Source organism: Elephas maximus, chromosome 1 (genome assembly GCF_024166365.1).
Source record: "Elephas maximus indicus isolate mEleMax1 chromosome 1, mEleMax1 primary haplotype, whole genome shotgun sequence".
Lineage (NCBI taxonomy): Eukaryota > Metazoa > Chordata > Mammalia > Proboscidea > Elephantidae > Elephas > Elephas maximus.
In genome coordinates, this window is record NC_064819.1 from 89,624,553 (window position 1) to 89,642,816 (window position 18,264).

At 48.7% G+C, this 18,264-nt stretch overlaps 1 protein-coding gene across 9 annotated transcripts in view; it reads right to left on the minus strand.

Moving 5' to 3' along the window:
* The window catches only part of GABBR1 (gamma-aminobutyric acid type B receptor subunit 1), a 33,918-nt gene extending 15,924 nt beyond the window's left edge, over window positions 1-17,994 (minus strand). For 2 of the 9 annotated variants that reach the window (XM_049877861.1, XM_049877772.1), the window contains exons 1-10: window positions 17,405-17,727; window positions 16,501-16,704; window positions 15,540-15,725; window positions 14,149-14,169; window positions 12,559-12,719; window positions 9,140-9,274; window positions 8,591-8,761; window positions 7,227-7,328; window positions 6,866-6,931; window positions 6,237-6,428 (exon numbers count right to left, since the gene is read on the minus strand). In XM_049877861.1, coding sequence (XP_049733818.1) covers window positions 6,237-6,428; window positions 6,866-6,931; window positions 7,227-7,328; window positions 8,591-8,761; window positions 9,140-9,274; window positions 12,559-12,719; window positions 14,149-14,169; window positions 15,540-15,725; window positions 16,501-16,704; window positions 17,405-17,498 — 1,332 coding nt within the window. In that variant the 5' untranslated portion in view covers window positions 17,499-17,727. The other 7 variants (XM_049877499.1, XM_049877680.1, XM_049877589.1 and 4 more) reach the window with 7 other exon arrangements.
* Between the last annotated feature and the right edge of the window lie 270 nt (window positions 17,995-18,264).

Genomic DNA, 18,264 nt, shown 5'->3' on the forward strand with positions numbered 1-18,264 from the left:
TGTGGATCCAAGTAAAATGAAGTCCTTGACAACTTCAATCTTTTTTCCATTTATCATGATGTTGCTCATTGGTCCAGTTGTGATGATTTTTATTGCCTTTATGTTGAGGTGTAATCCATCCTGAAGGCTGTAGTCTTTGACCTTCATCAGTAAGTGCTTCAGGCCCTCCTCACTTTCAGCAAGCAAGGTTCTGTCATCTGCATATCTTAGGTTGTTAATGGTCTTACCTCTCATCCTGATGCCCCATTCTTCTTCATATAGTTCAGCTTCTCAGATTATTTGTTCAGCATACAAATTGAATAAGTATGGTGAAAGGATACAACCCTGATGCACACCTTTCCTGACTTTAAACCAAGCAGTATACCCTTGTCCTATTTGAACAACTGTCTCTTGATCTGTGTATAGGTTCCTCATGAGCACAATTAAGTGTCCTAGAATTCCCATTCTTCTCAGTGTTATCCATAATTTGTTATGATCCACACAGTCGAATGCCTTTGCATAGTCAATAAAACACAGGTAAACATCTTTCTGGTATTCTCTGCTTTCAGCCAGGATGCATCTGACATCAGCTACGATATCCCTCATTCCACTTTCTCTTCTGAATCTGGCTTGAATTTCTGGCAATTCCCTGTTGATATACTGCGGCAGCTGCTTTTGAATGATCTTCAGCAAAATTTTACTTGCTTGTGATATTAATGATATTGTTCAATAATTTCCATATTCCTTTGGATTGTCTTTCTTGGGAATAGGCATAAATATGGATCTCTTCCAGTCTGTTGGCCAGGTAGCTGTCTTCCAAATTTCTTGGCATAGGTGAGTGAGCACTTCCAATGCTGCATCCATTTGTTGAAACATCTCAATTGGTATTCAGTCAATTCTTGAAGCCTTGTTTTTGCCACTCCCTTCATTGCAGCTCTGAGTTCTTCCTTCAGTACCATCAGTTCCTGATTATATGCTACCTCTTCAAATGGGTGAACATTGACCAGTTCTTTTTGGTATAGTGACTCTGTGTATTCCTTCCATCTTCTATTAATGCTTCCTGTGTCATTTAATATTTTCTCTTTAGGATGCTTCAATATTGTATCTTGAGGCTTGAATTTTTTCTTCAGTTCTTTCAACTTGAGAAATGTTGAGCATGTTCTTCCCTTTTGGTTTTCTACCTCCAGGCCTTTGCACATGTCATTATAATACTTTACTTTGCTTCTCAAGCTGTGCTTTGAAATCTTCTGTTCAGCTCTTTTACTTCATCATTTCTCCCTTTCACTTAAGCTACTCGTCATTAAAGAGCAAGTTTCAGAGTCTCTTCTGACATCCACTTTGGTCTTCTCTTTCTTTCCTCTCTAATGACCTCTTACTTTCTTCATGTATGACGTCATTCCACAACTCATCTGGTCTTTGGTCGTTAGTGTTCAACGTGTCAAATCTGTTCTTGAGATGATCTCTAAATTCAGGTGGGATATGCTCAAGGTCATACTTTGGCTCTCATGGACTTGTTCTAATTTTCTTCAGTTTCAACTTGAACTTACGTATGAGCAATTGATGGTCTGTTCCACAGGCAGCCCCTGGCCTTTTTCTGACTGATGATATTGAGCTTTTCCATCAACTCTTTTCACAGATGTAGTCGATTTGATTCCTCTGTACTCCATCTGGTGAGGTCTAGGTGTATAGTTGCCATTTATGTTGTTGAAAAAACGTATTTGCAATTAAAGAAGTCATTGGTCTTGCAACATTCTATCATGTGATCTCTGGCATGGTTTCTAACACCAAGGCTATATTTTCCAACTGCCAATCCTTCTTTGTCTTCAACTTTTGCATTTTAATCACCAGTAATTATCAATGCATATTTGATCAATTTCAGACTGCAGAAGTTGATAAAAATCTTCAATTTCTTCATCTTTGGTCTTAGTGGTTGGTGCCTAAATTTGAATAATAGTCATATTAACTGGTCTTCCTTGTAGGCATATGGATATTATCTTATCACTGACATCGTTGTACTTCAGGATAGATCTTGAAATGTTCTTGATGATGAATTTAATGCCATTCCTTTTCAAGTTGTCATTCCCAGCGTAGTACACCATGTGATTGTCCGATTCAGAATGACCAATACCAGTCCATTACAGCACACTAATGCCTAGAATATCAATGTTTATGCATTCCAGTTTATTTCTGATGATTTCCAATTCTCCTATATTCATACTTCATACATTCCACATTCCTGTTATTAATGGATTTTGCAGCTATTTCTTCTCATTTTGAGTCACGCCACATCAGCAAATGAAGGCCCTGAAAGCTTGACGCCATCCACATCATTAAGGTTGACTCTACTGTGAGAAGGCAGCACTTCCCCAGTTGTATTATGAGTGCTTTCCAACCTGAGGGGCTCATCTTCCGGCATTATATCAGACAATGTTCCGCCTATATCCATAAGGTTTTCGCTGGCTAATGCTTTTCAGAAGTAGACTGCCGGGTCCTTCTTCCTAGTCTGTCTTAGTCTGGAAGCTCAGCTGAAACGTGTCCACCATAAGTGACCCTGCTGGCATTTGAATACTGATGGCATAGCTTCCAGCATCACAGCAACGTGCAAATCCCCACAGTACAACAAACTTACATACTCGTGGGGAGACAAATGAATAGATAGATTCAAATTCTAACTAACTACTTAGTTAGTTATAAATGAGTAGATGGGTTAAAATTCTAATTCACTACCTGCTATGTAATCTCAAACAAGTTATTAAACCTCACCAGTTTGTTATTCGGAGCCCCGGTGGCACTAATGGTTAACTGTTCAGCTGCTAACCAAAAGGTCAGCAGTTCAAATCTACCAGCCATTTCTTGGAAACCCTATGTGGCAATTGTACTCTGTCCAACAGGGTCACTATGAGTTGGAATTGACTCGACCGCAACGGGTTTTTGTTTTGTTTTGTCTTTTGATTTGGTTCATTATTCAGTTTTAAATTGGAATAATACTAACCACCTGGAGGAGTTATTATAAAAATAAGAACGTGTATAAAACTCTGGGTATAAATTAGCTTACATTTTTTCTTAGTGAACTGCCTTATCTCTCAACCCCACCTTTTTCAGTGATACTCAGATCTATAATTCCAGTCCAATATCTCAAGTCATATGTCTCTAACTGATTCTAATGCCTTTATACTGTATGATCAATCATCTCAAATCCAAAATATCCAAAACTAAGCTTGCTTTTTCCTTATCTCTAACACTCCCCAGGACATGTGTTTGAAGCCTTGGAATCACCAGATTCTTTCCTATCACCAAGTCCTGTTAATTTTTTCATTGAAATGTTTTACAAATATCACCTCTCCCTACACAGAATAATAATAATAATAACAGATAACACTTATATTGTCCATACTATGTGCCAGGCACTTTTCTAAGTTATATATATCAACATATTTAATTCTCAGACAACCCAATAAGGTACTTGTTATTGTTATCCCCATCTTAGAGATTAGGGAACTGAGGCACAGAAAAGTTCAGAAACTGACTCAAAGTTATACTGCTAGTGCGTGGCAGAGCTAAGATTCAAACCTAGGCAGCCTGGCACCGAAGTCTATACTCTTGCCCTGCTACTCTACGCTGCCTCTGTATGCTGAGTTGCCTCTCTCCAAGAGCACCTTCTTGGCAGTCAGCAGCTTGACCTAAGTGTTCTGAATAGCCCTTTGGCCACTAGGTGTGTCCAATCTTTGGTTCAAAGTAAACACCCCATAAGGAAATCACTCAGATGGGAAGAGATTAGCCTGCTCAGTATGATGCCCTCTGCCACCCAGATCCTCATTCTCTGCTTCATCCAGGTCATTACCAAGTAACATACCTGGCCACTTGGAGGGGGTGCCGCTTTCCCCTCCCATGATTAAACGGTTGCCCTCAAGTAGATTGCAACTCACAGAGACCCTATAGGACAGAGTGGAACTGCCCCATAGGGTTTCCAATGAGTACCTGGTGGATTTGAACTGTTGACCTTTTGATTAGCAGCCTCACAGCTCTAAGCCACTACGCCACCAGGGTTTCTCCTATGACTAAAGGTATAAAAAAAAATCTTTCCCTCTTGGTTCAGCAAACATAGAGTTACCAATTTTCAAAGGAAAATTTTACTACACAGCTTAGGGAACATTGGACAACAAAAAAATTCATATTCCATAGAAATTAGTGAACTAACAGAGTACAAATTTATTACCTTAATTTTTAGCCGCGTTGTCTGGCTATCTCTACATGTCAGAACGGATGTCCAGCAATGATCTAAAATGTATATTCATCCAAAAGAAGCAACCCTTCTTTTCTAAGATTCTATGGCTCTGGACCTTCTAGGTCTAACCCTAGTCCCTGATTCACTTCTCTTGGTCCTGTTTGATTTATCTGTAACTTCTTCCTTAGTCTGTTGTTAAGGCTGCTTCTACCCTCTGGAAAATCATGGCTTTTTTTTTTTACCCTCTGGAAAATCATGGCTTATGCACCTGGCTTTTAGGCTACTAAGTAGGCCTGGTATCACTTGAAGCCCTGCGGCCTTGAAAGCAGGCACCATCTTGCTCTAACAGCCAGAAAGAGACCCTGCAACTCATCTGCCTCTTCCAACTCATGCACCTCATCTATAACTGCAACCAAGTCCCTGCTTCCTGTCAGGGCTTCTCTACTTCCCTGTTATGGTGCATAAGCCGTGATTGGTAGGTCCTGGGCTCAGAGCATCAGCCAGCCTTTCTGGCTTTGGTTACCAGCTCCCCTACTTCACCAGGTCCTCAAGGATGCTCTACAGGGAAGTGACCTCCCAGAATTTTTCACTGTATTTTTGAAAGCCATGAGAGTTTAAACATAGAGTGTCCTTAGAATGTCCCAAGACAGGGTACATGATGAATCCACATGGCAACTGGCCCTTCCCCCACAATCTCCTGTCCGAACAAACTCCCTGAATCTTATTTCTCCCTTGCATAAAAAATGCCATTGGCTAAACAGTGTTCGCAAATAAAAATCCAAGCTTTTTAATCAGGCTTCACAGTTTCCATGGGAGGTAATGTGGCAGAGTGGTTTCAGAGTTAGATTCAACTAGGATTGAACTCTAGCTTGGCTATTTAGTAGCTGCATGACCTGGAATAAGTCACTTAAGGTCTCTGAGTCTCAATTTCCTGGTCTATAAAATGGAAATGACGAAATCTATACCAGAGTGTTGCTGTATACAACCATGTATATAAGTTCCCTGGTTACTACATACTGCAATTACTATTGTTGTTAGCTGCAGTTAAGTCCGTTCCGACTCATGGCAACCCCATGTGTGCACAGTAGAACTGCTCCATAGGGTTTTCCAAGGCACCTCTGAGTGAGTTCAAACTGCTAACTTTTTGGCTAGTAGTGGAGCGCTTAACCGTTTGTGGCATCCAGAGACTCCAAGCAATTATTACTATAATTTTATTAATAAGCTATTCAGGGACTTTACAATTATTAATCTGTCACTTCCTCCCCTCCACCCCCCAACATGCTCTCCAAAGCAGGTGTTACACACCTAGAGGATAAACTTGGTATAATGAGCGAATAGCCTAACAAGCTCACACAAGACTCTTGCAATCTTTAAGACTTGATGCTAAGTAAGAAACAAGCCACTTCTGCCTACCCCCATGCTCCCCACTTCATTTGTGCCCCTCACCTGCAGGGCTGCCCCTGTCCTCCCAAGTCAGAAGATTTGTCTTTTTTCACCAGGTCTATCACTAGCCAGCTCTCTGGGGCAAAATGATTTAAAAAGCCCCTTTCACATCTATGATTCTAAAAAGAATCATCAAACAAGCATCAGGATTCAAGCTAATTGAGTATCAATCAGGAACAATCATTAAAAAAAAACTCCAAAGTACTAACATGCATCACTGAGAAAATAAAATGCATCTGTGCCCAGGAACAGCACTCCTGTAAAGGTGTTTATTGCATAGACAAGCATCTATATTGTCATTAACGCCTCTCGCTCATTTGACTTCTCACCAACTGCTCCTCGTTCCCATGGCAACAGCCCTTCCACTCATCAGGGGCCTACTGAACAAACCACTCTCATTTCTCTTTCTCTACTGCCCAAGGAACCCATAGTAGATTGGGAATCCGAACAAAACATAAGGCAAACAAGTACAGGGCAGGCAGAGCCTCCTCCCCCTCTTATACCTCCAAACTTCATACCTGCTCCCCTCCCCATGCAAGGCTTGCTCAGGCCCCTTGACCAGCCCAGCCCTGAGTCATCACATTCTCACCATGTTGGAAATGCTCCGGGTATTGGCAGGGTTCAGCATGACAATCTCAGTGGTGATGTGGCCCTCTACTGCCTCGGTCATCTCGTCCACTGTGCAGTTGATGGACGGGTCATAGGTCTTGAACCAATTGTCAGCATACCACCCAATGAGGAACCAGACATACTTCTTCCCAAAGAGACGTTCCTTGTACACCTGAATACAGAGAGGGAGAGGCATGGATTTCTGTTTCGTTTTAATTTGCTTTACCTCATTTAATACTATTCAGCCTCTTGAGAATCAAACAGCACAGGATTAAGAGGAAAAATCTACAAGTCTTGGGGGTGGTAGGGAAGGCTGAACAATTCCTCCCCAGCCCCTCTGTTTCTGAGTAGCTTTTCTAGCCAGTCAGTAAAGAGCATTCACAGGCTCCTCAGGAAACAAAGCAGTAGGAAAATGAGATCTGGAGAAAGTTCTAGTATGAGAAGTTGAGGGAACGGAGTCAGGGCCAAGACACAGGGATATCATATTAACCATCACCTCAGATACGATCATGTATCACCTTAAGCACAGACGCGGAGAGGAGAACCCCATGAGAAACCCAAGGCTAAGATCCCACCCAGTCCCCTTCCCTCTTCAGATTCCAACTCCACCTCACAAAAAACTTTCCGAGCTTCAGTCTCATAGAAAAGTCCCACGATGATTCGGGCATCCTGACGCTATAGAGTGGAGAGAAAAACAGAGCTCCTGAGAGAGGCCTAAAAACGCCTGAGGGGCTAAGACAAGCACCTTGACATTTTTTATTTCCCATCCCAGAGTACTTAGTGCAGGGTTCTATTCAATGGGTAGTAGTTAAATGTCAACTGGAAGATGGAGCTAAACTTCCCCAGGAGATGCTGCTGCCTCACAGAGTCAAAGCCTGCCCCCGCCTGGTTCATCTCCAACCAGCTGCTGCTCCCCACCCCCCGCCACTCCCCAGTTGCCAGGCTAAGCCCACCCTCCCAGCCAACCCACCTTAAGGTTTTTGACAGGCACAGCTGGGTCTGAGAAGAAACTCTGACGGAAAGTAATCTCAATTCCAGCTTCCTTCACTCGCTCCTCTAGGTCATCCAGAGTCTTGGGTGAAAATCAGAAACAAGTAGGAGAAAAATGGGGTGACAAAGAGTAAGGCCAGAGATGCTAACTGAGGACTGAATACTCAGGGCAAAGCAGCAGCCATTCAGAACTTTCCTCCAAAGCTTCTCTCCTCGAAGGAAAAAATCTGGAAGGATGCATTTGAAGTCTTAGGATGTGGCTTTCCAGTGGGAAGGTGCATGGCAAGCCCCTCTGGAGGATCTGTGTTCAGGAAATCACCCCATCCATCCCACTCTCAACACTGACAGCAACAATGGGGGAAAGGATGGAGGAACCAAGAAAAGGAGTCAGGGTCTGGTAGAGACAAGACAGTACAGAGCTCAGGAGGCAGATAGACAAAAGGATCAGAGAAGAGTGGCCTGATAATCACAGAGACAAAGTTGATTAAGGATTAAAGTGCCACTGAATATAAGAGTGGATAGAGGACCAAAAGAAGGGAATAAAATGGAGGGAGCAGACTGCCTTCTTCAAGTGCTAAAAAAAAAAAAAAAATTTGCCATCAATTCTGACTCATGGTGACCCCATGCATGTCAGAACAGAATTGTGCTACATAGTGTTTTTCAATGGCTGTGATCTTTCAGAAATAAATTGCCAGGCCTTTCTTCTGAGGCACCTCTGGGGAGGCTCAAACCACCAACCTTTCCATTGTTAGCTGAGTTCTTAACCATTTGTACCACCTATAGACTCCTTCTTCAAGTGTAGAGCCGTGTATTTCCTCTCTTTACCTCCACAGATCTCCCTCTCCCTATCAACCCATCAACCTCTCCTTGTCTGTCAGCATCTTCAACTATCAGACCCATGTACATGCATTTGTCTCTCCCCCGTATCCATTTCTACAGCTCCGTTCCCTCTGTTCCCATCCACGCCCACCCACCCTCCCTCCCTCTTAAGTGTCTCTAGAATCTGCTACCTTCCTGAGTTCCTATCTCATAGTCCCTCCCTTCTCTTGCCTCAACCTTGGAGTGAACCTACTTTAACAGAAGTGAGTCATGTTGGGTGTCTCTGTCTGGAGGACAAAGCATCAAAAGGAAAAAAAAAAAATCACAGAACCAAAAAGCTGAAGAGGATCACCAAAATGCAACTTGTTCATTCCTCTGGACTACACAAAGAATGTGCACTTAACCCATTCAGAATGCATTCCTTTCTAAATAAAGAATCAAGATCTTCCCCAGAAAATGAATCCTGTGTCACACATCTGTCCACTGCAGTTTGAGTGGAAGCCCCTTTACCCCATCCCTCCTCACCGAAGTGAAGACCTCAGTGGTCTGCTGGATGGTGGCAATCTTCTTCCAGCCCCATTTTTCAAAGAGTTTCACACGAGTCGGGTTGTGGAGTGTGGCTGATGGATGAGTACGAAAGAATGTGGGAAAACGCTGCCGGTTTGACAGGGCTGGTGAGCTTGAGCCATAGGAAAGCTAAAATGGGTAGGAATAATGCAACATGGTGTATTCCTCATGGACTTCATGTTGCTAAGAATTCCTTTAAACTTCTCCTGCCTCTGTCCCCCATTTCTCCAGACCTCCTCTCTTCTGTCCCAGGAAAAGTGATTCTCAAAGGCCCACACACCCCTCACTATCAGGATGCTCTTCCACTGATCTGACTTCAACCCCTTCTGATGCAGGATGAGGTTAATGGCAGCACTCTCAGGCCCCTGTTGCTAGGATGCCAACTGGCTCAAGTCTGCCAAAGGACTCTAAATCTTGGCAGCAGCAGGCCCTACTTTCCCGGCCCCCTCCTTCAGTACAGCCCTAAAGGGACTAGCCCCACCCTCTGACCCCCTCGGCTCTGCTTACCACAATGAGGTTCCACATCCTGGCAGCCTCAGCCACAAGCGTGGAGACGGAGCTGCAGCCAGGCATGAGGATGATCTTGATAGGGTCATTGTAGAGCAGCTCATACAGGTACTTGGTGGCTTGGCCTGGGTCACACTGAAAGAGGAGGGAGGAGATGAGAGTAAGCTCTCCTAGGACCCCACCCTTCCCTGCAATTCCTACTCTTTTATCCTTCTCTGACAGCGGAGCTCCTCACTCCATTACCCATCTCTCTGCTGAAACCCTTTCATCATTATTACCATTTTCTTCTCCTTCCTGACATCTCTTCCCATGAAGGTTCTTGCTTCTCATCTGTTAGACACCCTTCTCTTTCTCCCATCTGGCACCTAATCCACATCCTCTCCTGCATGCCTCTCCTTCAGTATTAACACATATACAGCCTTCCCCCCTTTCAGCTCATCCTCAGACATCCCCAAGCCCATCTTCCCTCCATCACCCCTGCCCATTATCCTGTACTTCTTTGCCCCAAACATCTGTGGCTTGGAAAGAGTCTGCAGGAATAGGAATACTCTCCCCAAGTTCTCTCAGGCAGCTTCCTCAAAGCCATATGATGAAAATTCCTCCCTCACCTCTGCCAACTCCCTCTCCCTACCTTCCATTCCTCTCTCCCTCTTCTTTTTTCAGGGCTAGTGATAAGTAAACAAGAGAGAACAGGAACAAGACCACTAGGGGGTCCTGCTCAGTGATCCGTCCCCTCCTGCTGGGCCCTGACATTTGATGGGTCCATTAGAAAAAAGAAGATACTCTAAGGGTGGGAGGGAATGAAACAAGAATGAGGAAGGAACCTGGGGAGAATAAATAGAATGGTTTAGGAGTGCTTGAAAGAGAGGCATGGAGGTGGGGCAAGTAAATAATGCAGACAGCTAGAGGAAAGGAATGATGAGAGGAGAAATGGGGGAAGAGCCAGCCATGGGTCTCCCACTACTGGGTGCCCTCCTGCTGAAGTCTGACATTTCAGAAGCTGTTGGAGCCCCAAAGGAAGTGGAGAAGAAACGGAAGGCAGTGGGGAGCAAGGGCAGAGGGGACACAGAAACGAGGCACAGGAAACTGGGGAGGGTGAAATGGGGGGACAACTAGAAGGGAAATAAAGGAGCCCCCTGCCCAGAGCCTGCTCACCTCCCACTGAGGCTGACATTTGGGACACTGTGGGAAGTTGGAGAGAAGGGAGCTAGAGGAGGCCAGCAGAGTCTGCAAAAACAAACCCTCACCAGGACCTCTCTGTGCCCACCCCCTCCCCATACACGCTCCTCTGCAAGGGGCAGGTCCCATCTTTCTGCACTCTCTCAGCACCCATTACTCCAGATCCAGCTCCTCCCAAGCCCCCTCAGTAGCCCCTCCATTTCTTGTCTTATGAAAAAGTTGCTAAGAACAATGAGAACAGATAATATATGTACAACAGGCAATGTATATGCTGCCCCAATGTCTTAGTTTGCTCATTACTTATTTACCTTTTCTTACACACCTCTCCGCCTTCCACACCCTATTCCTCCACCTGTCCTTGGTACAGAAGACCACAGCATTCTCACCCCTCCCCAAGAGACTTCCTGTTCTCCCCCTCCCCTTTGTTCTAGCAAGGATCTGCATTTGCAGGCAGGAATCAACACATCCCAGTTCCGCTGCCTTCCCCTCCTCCTCTTGCTGCCTCTGCTATTTTCTCCTCCAGCTCCCTTCTCCCAGGTCCCCCATCTGCTCCTCTAACACCTCCAGGGAATTACCTGTCATGATGGATGAGTTTGAGCTTACAGTCAGGGCTCCCTTATCTCCATTATCCGCTATCACAGAGCCTGCACCCATCTCTCCCCACTCCCCAGAGCCAATTAGCTCTCTTGCTCTCCTAAGCTTGACCTTTCCATCATCTCTGACCCTCTATTTCTCTATCTACCTCCCCTCCCCTTGGACCTAATTCCTTTCTCGTGCCCCATTGCTCTCCCCATAGACATCCTGGTGCATCCACCAGGGCAGATCTTCTCCGTAAAAATGCAAATAACTGGGACCCATCTCTGACCAAGGAGTTAGAATCTGTGTTTTTAACAAACTCATCTGGTGATTCCAATAAACACTGAAGTTGAAGAGCCACTGTGGAGATAACAGGCAGGGGGGATTTGAAGTTCTCTCTACAAGCCCCTAACATTCCTTGTACTCTCTTCTCAATCAAGCACCCTAATTCACCCCTACTTCTGCCCCCTCCCTACTCACATACCTATTTCTATGTCTATACTGTTGTTCTAAAGAGTGGGTATAAATCCTCAAGCCACTACAGGTGTGAAATCACCAAGCCTTCACCTCTGTACTGTATTTCACCCTCCCCCAATTCCTTAAGTCTCTGGGGTCACCTGTCAGAAACAATCAATCTGAGATCCCAAATCTCCTTCCTTCCCTATGCTACATCCTTCCCTATACCCCCAATCATTCATGTAGGGGACAGGGGTTAGGGAAGGAATCTTAATCACCAGACCACCCCCCTCTCTGGACCCAAATTTTCTTATCTTTCCCCTCTCTCCTTCCTCTCCTAACTCTGTATTCCATTTCCCTTCTCGCATCCTAGAGGCCATAATTCTATAAGAGAAGTTCAGGGCCTAAGTTGCATAGGATGCCCCCTGGATCTTTCACCATCTCCACCCCCTCCTTCTTGGTCCCCACTGACATTCTTTCAGTTCCTTCCGCTCCCTCTTTCTTCTCCTCTATTCTGACTCCTCCCTATTCCCAAACTATTGTGGCGGTTCCCATTGGGACGCCTGATCTAACCCATTTTCCCAGTGCCTCTGCCCATCTTCTGACCATTAACCTTCCCCAACCACTACCACGTGCCACATATTCCCACAGTCCAGGAATCCTGGGGATGGAGGAATGAGGAGTTAGACAGGGCTCACAGCTACCTTGCTGTTTGTTGTGATAAACTAGAGCACTCCAGTCCCTCAAAATTCTCCTCATTCTGTCCCTATTCCTTCCAGCCCCAACCTACCCAAGACTTACCTTGTTACCATGGTAAATGTAAACCCCGATTCAGCTTCCCACCTCTGACAGTCCATCCATCCCCCAACCCACTCCCAGGTTAGTTTACTCCCCTTGAGCAGCATTGGCTGGAACCCTAAATCTATCACCAGTTCCCCAACCCCAGTTCTTCCATTCACTCCGGGGTCTAACAGTGAATGAAGGGTCTGCCTTGCAACGTGATTAACCATCTTAAACCCCTAGCCACTCGTCTTGAACCACCAGACCCTGTGATTCTCCCTGAGCTCCCACACCCCCAGCCATGTTTCTTCAAGTCACACATGGGAGGGGTCTGCCTCAAAAGCCCAGAGGGACTCCAGCTGAGGCGCGCAGCAGGCCCCCTGCCCACCAAGCCCCCATCTCCCACCGACCCCCAAGTCCCGGACTACCTTACTGTCGTGGTGGATGAGCTTGAGCTCATAGTCCGGCAGGATGTCCCTGCGGCTATTCACGTCCTCCAGCGCCATCTCCACCGCGGGCTGGCAGGCCTGGCCCCCGGGCCAGCCCCCGCTCATGGGAAACAGCGCCCCGATGTACACTGCGCGCCGTTCTGAGGAGGGGTGCGGGGAGACCCGCGGGTGAGGCCGCAAGAGATGAGGGGAGTGGGAGGCCCACACTGGAACCACCCCCGCGGCCATCATCACCAGGAGCGGCAGTGACCACCCCACCCGCGGGGAGGGGGCCCCCGGACCCATGGTGGGGGGGAGAGGGTAGCCGCGTGAGGAGACGGAGGAGCTCAGGGAGGACACTTTTCCCGGAGAGGGCTGCTGAACGGGTGTCGAGGAGGCACCTCCATCCCTGGTTTTGTAGGGAGGAGGGAGCTGGGGCCCCGGGAAGCAGGGAAGGTTGGCTTCCTACGGCCCCCGCAGCTCCCACTCGCCCCACCGCCACCGCGGACTCTCCTCGCGGACTGACCGACTGAAGGGAGGAGGAGGAGGGAGAAGTGGGGCTGGGAGGGGGCTCTGACGTCACCGGTGGCGCGCGGAGGGGGAGGGGGAGGGAGGGCAAGAGAAGGGGGGGAGGGAGGCGAGCGCCGAGGGGCGACGCCAGTCAAAGGGGAGGGGAGAGAACGAGAGAAGAGCAACTGCGTAGGAGAAAAAGAACCGAGCGCAAGGGAGGGGTCTCACCTAAGGACACAGTAGGGGAGGAGATGGGGGGGAAGGGGCGTGCCAGGAGGGCGGGGTGGGCGGAGGGAGCCGCGAAAGCCTGGATCATCAAGGAGCAGGGAAGGAAAGGACCAGAGAAGGAAAGGACCAGAGTGCGACGCGAAAGAAAGGGAGCTGCCGCGGAGAGTCTGAAATGGAGTGTAGATAGATGGGGTGAAGGACTGAGGATTGTGAAGAAAAGAAGGAAGGGGACGGTTTGAGGGAGAGAGAATAGAGTGAGGAAAAGGGCGAACTGGTGTGGAGAGGAATGTTAGCAATAGCGGAAGGGAACTTGAAGCAGGGTAGACAGAGACAGAGAAAGGATGAAAAAAAAAAAGGGAGAAGAAATTGAGAAAAACGGGAAGGGATCGAGAAGGAAAGGATTTGGGGAGGCGCGGAAGGAGGGGGCGTGAGAGGCCTGGCCGAGCTTGAGATGGGTGGGATGGGCTGATGGGGTAACTAGGTGAAATCCTAGGGAGAGGGCAGGCAAGAAAAGGTTCCGGAGAAAGGAACACGGGGTAGAAGCTCAGGGTCTCCCGGAACCCTGCTGCCCCCTGCTGGGGTTCTGCCATTTGGCAGCGAAGCTGAGTCTGGGAAGAGGCGGAGCCGAGGGAAGTGCAGCCAGGCAGAGAGATGGGAGGGACCGCAGCCCCACGGAAAACCGGGACTGGAGGAAGGAAACAGGTAGGGAGAGGGAACGGCCGTGAACTGGGGTGGGCGAAGGTGGGAGATGGACCGGACCCCACAGCCTAGGGTCAGAATGCCTGGGGATGGAGGGTGAAGAGTGAGGGGTGAGGGGACTGCAGTGCACGCGAAAAGGGTCTGTCATCTCACCTGAGTGTGGCGTTCGATTCACTGGCAGCAGGAAAGACGGGATCAGAGAAGAGTTACCACTGGCGCCCAGCTTCCCTGGACTGATCCCCAGCCCCCTCCCACACCTGTCCATGACGAAGACGGGACAGCAGAAGCCTGCGTTTCTGAGGGGAGGGTGCCTGGGAATAAGAGCAAGGCGGATCTGGGGGTCAGGACTTGTTGGTTTTCTGCTTTTATTTCTCATGGGACAACGGAATTTGGGACAGGACTGCCAAAGGCTAAGGCAGGAGCAGGTCCTACTTTTGCGGAGTCAGAGGTTATAAAATTGGAGTCTCTCTTTAAGAAAAAAAAAACTGCAAATATAGCAAATTGGTTTTAACCAATTGCTGTTAAAATACCTTACTTTAGCAAATTTTACTAAAACCTATTATTGGGCACTCTGTTCCATTCCTCTCCATTATTAGCACACGGGAAGAGGCCCCTGTAAGTGAGAGACCCTGAATCTTAAGTTTCATTAGCTTCAAGGTAAATCCATCCCTGGATGGGATTCCCAATTTCCAGAATCGAATGGTAAATTAGAAGTAAAATAACTAAGTAAGGAAATCCAGGCCTGAGGGTCTACAAAGATAGAAAAAAAAAAGAGAGAGAGACAAATAAATGGGATGCCAGCATCCCAGGAGAAGAAGAGACAGCAGAGGGAGAGTCTGGGTGTTCAGGAAAGGTGGAATTTTGTGGAACTAGATGACAAAAATGGTGGGGACATAACATGGGATGGGAATGTTGGAGGTTGTTTGGGAGGTAACTGAGGTACAGAAAAGGACTGTCTTCTTCCCCAACCCCTGGGCCATCCTTAATGCTGGCCAATTCTGCCTCCAATTTTAGGGCTTTTTGCCCTGATACTTTTCCACCCCCAGATCTCCTTTCCAATCTTGTCAGTTTTTTCTAAATATGACATAATATTTCTGAGTCTTTACAATAATTCCAATAATATAATGAAAGGGTAGAGATATATTAATGAATGGGGAGGGATCGATTCTACAAGAGGGTGATGCATAGAAAGTTTTAGGTTTAGAGAAAGGGACTGAGGCTAGGGAAAACCTTAGCGAGGGTGAGATTCATAAAGGAAAAGAAAATGTGAGGCCCCAGACTTGGGAGTGGGGACGAAGACATAATCAGAGAAAGGTAAAAGAAGGAAGGCCCCAACATACTGCAAGTGGAAACTGGTAAGGCAGGAGGAAGTTAGAGGCAGGTGGATGGAGGAAAGAATTAGGCTTTCACCTCCACCTCCCCAAGACCCCCCCACACACACATTTTGTACAGCACCCTGTCCTTTCCCACCATCCGTTCCCACCCTACTCCCATCCTCACACAAGCGTCCTCATCAGCTGCATGCAGGCAGCTGTTCCCCTCACCCTGGCAGTGGGGCTTGGGGGTGTTCCACTGGCCCTGACTACAGATGCTCCGGGAGCTGCCCACCAGATGGAAGTCCGGGTCACATCGGAAATCCACCCGGGCTCCATCCAGAGCTGGGAGGTCCCCACCCGTCACGAAAACTTTCCCATTTTCCAGGGTCAGATAAGACTTGGAGCAGATTCGGACTGTGGAGAGATAAGGAAATAAAACAGAGGTGAATTAATTGGAGGAGGCTAATTCCCCTTAGAGAGGAGGGGGCTTGCTTGGGATTTGGGTCTACAAGCCGCCTACTCTGCAGGATAACAGGTGTAAAAAGACTCACCTCCCCAGCTTCCACACTTCCCTTAACCCTACACATTCCCAAAAGATAAAAAGGAAAAGGCACTTCCATTGTAGGAACCCAAGATGGAGCTATAAGCACACAAAATGGGGTCCTTTCAAAGTCAGCTATGGTGGGCGTTTCTCCAGCTTTGAAATATGAAGATGTAGGTGACTTTGGATGCACAGTCAGATTTGCCTTTCTTACTGTATTTTTGTGTGTGTGTGTGTGTAGTTAGCTTATGTTAATATTAAATTGACTTTTGCTTCCTAGGCATACAGTCTCTGGGTGGAAGACAGATATGTGAAAACGTGATAAAATCCTTTTAGAATTTTTTTTGGCTCAATCTGCCACTAATAACCCTCAAAGAGAATAACTCACAAATGAATAATGGGAAGTTATTTGATCTAATTGCCAGTGGGCTAATAAAGGGAGAAGGAAGTTAAATGTGCAGGCTGCTAACCCTGCTAATTCCTGCTGCACACAACCAAGTCCTTTTTACATAGTAATTGTTCAATAAATGCATTTGTGAATTCGGTTACACTTGATTTAAAGTGCTGACTTTGCAAGGGGTAAATGCTAAGTTTGAAAAGGGAGAGGAATAGTTCTAAAGACAGGAGGGGCTTTGCGAGGTTACTCACCGCAGCGGCTTGGTGTGTCCATGTCTGTCCAGGAGCCGTTGGCCAGGCACTTGCGGACCTTGGGCCCCACCACCTCGCGCTCCCCCCGGCAAACGTACTCAATCTCATAGTCCACCGGCAGGAAGTTGATAGCCTTTACCTGGTCCCGAGTCAGGCCCCTGTACCTGATGCCCCCTTCCCAGGGCGGGTGTATGATTTGGCAGCCTGAGGTATGAGTCCGGTAAGCGTGCAAAGAAGAATGGTGGGAAAGAGGAAAAGGCAGAGTCAGCTGCTGGAGGCCCAGGAGCGTAGGGCGTGGTCAGTGGGCAGGCTGAGGACCAAGGCCGAGGGGTGGGGTGCTAGGAGAAGGGAATCGGGACTGGTTCAGAGCCGTGGACTAAAAAAAAAAAAAGGACAGTGTTAAAGCTGATGAGAGAACCCACAAGTAGGGAGGAGAGGGTGCTGGTTAGGGGTAATGGAGAAAAGTAAGAAGTCGTGAAGGACGGGTATGTGGTGGGGCTTGGTAAGAAAGGCTAAACGAGGATTTTTGAGTTGAATTAGCATGGGGACAGGAGAGAGGGGCCTTCTGAGGCTACCTGGGCAGCAAAGGGGGACCAAGGAAAGAGAGCAACTGAGATGGTAATGTGGTGCCAGCTAAGGGGAGAGGGGCCAAGACAATAATGTGGGATCTCGGAAAGGTGGCCTAGTGTAGTAATGTGGGACAGAGGAATAGGGGGTGCTGTGTAGTAATGTGGGGTGATGGAAAGGAGGTCAGAAGTAGTAACGTGGGCCAGGGTTGCCAGGTAGTGTGGGCTGGGAAGCTATGTAGGGCTGACCGGATAGTGATGCGGAGCAGAAAAGAGAGGGTACAGGGAAGGGGTGAGTGGGGAGGAGAAGGGCCCGAGATCGCCGGAGGAGGGTGCACCTTCCGAGGTGGTGTTGGGGGTCTGCGCCCCGCCCGCGCCCAGGGGGCGGAGGAAGAGCGGCGCCAACCACAGCAGCAGCAGCAGGAGCAGCATCTGAGTGAGAGGCGGCCGTGAGGACTGGACCGAGCCCAGCCGACACGGCCCAACCCGCGAGGCGGCCGGGCCTCCCTCCCGGGCTCGGACCGGTCTCAGCCTGGGGCGGAGAGGAGCACCCCGCGGAGGAGGCGGGGGCGGAGCCCGGCGCGGGGTAGGGGAGAGGAGGAGAAACGCCTGTCCCCACCTTCCTCCTGCCTCCCTCGGCCCCCCACCCTCCCGGGACTCCACCTCTCACCACCTCGTTTCCCGGCCCCCGCGGCTCGCCGGAGCTGGCTTCTCCACGCTCCCCGGATCGGCCGCCTCACCGCTCCGCGATCCCTTCCCCGCCGTTCGCCCTCGCCCCCAGCCCCGCTGGCCCCTGGCTCTGGCCCCAGGGTTCGCCGGCCTCCCCCGCGAGCCCTCGCCAAGCCCTGCTACCCGGGCCCTGCGCTTACCTCGGCGCGCCGCCCGGCTCCCCGGCTCTCCCCGGGCTTCAAGGCCCCAGGCCCGGCCGCTCCCCGCCTCCCCCTCTCCCTCCTCCTGACCCTCCTCCCCCAGAATCCGGCCTCCAGCCGGGCCGGGGTCTCTCCTCTCCTCTCTCGTTTCCTTCAGACCCCACCCCCGTTTCTCCTTCCCCGGGGCGGCGGCGGCCGCGGGAGCCGGGAGCCGGGAGGGAAGGAGGCGGCGCCGGGCACCGGGGAAAGCTCCCGGGCGGAGGGAAGAAGGAGGGTGCAGGGGAAGACAGGGCGGGGGGAAGAGAGGGGAGACCGGGGAGAGTGCACCT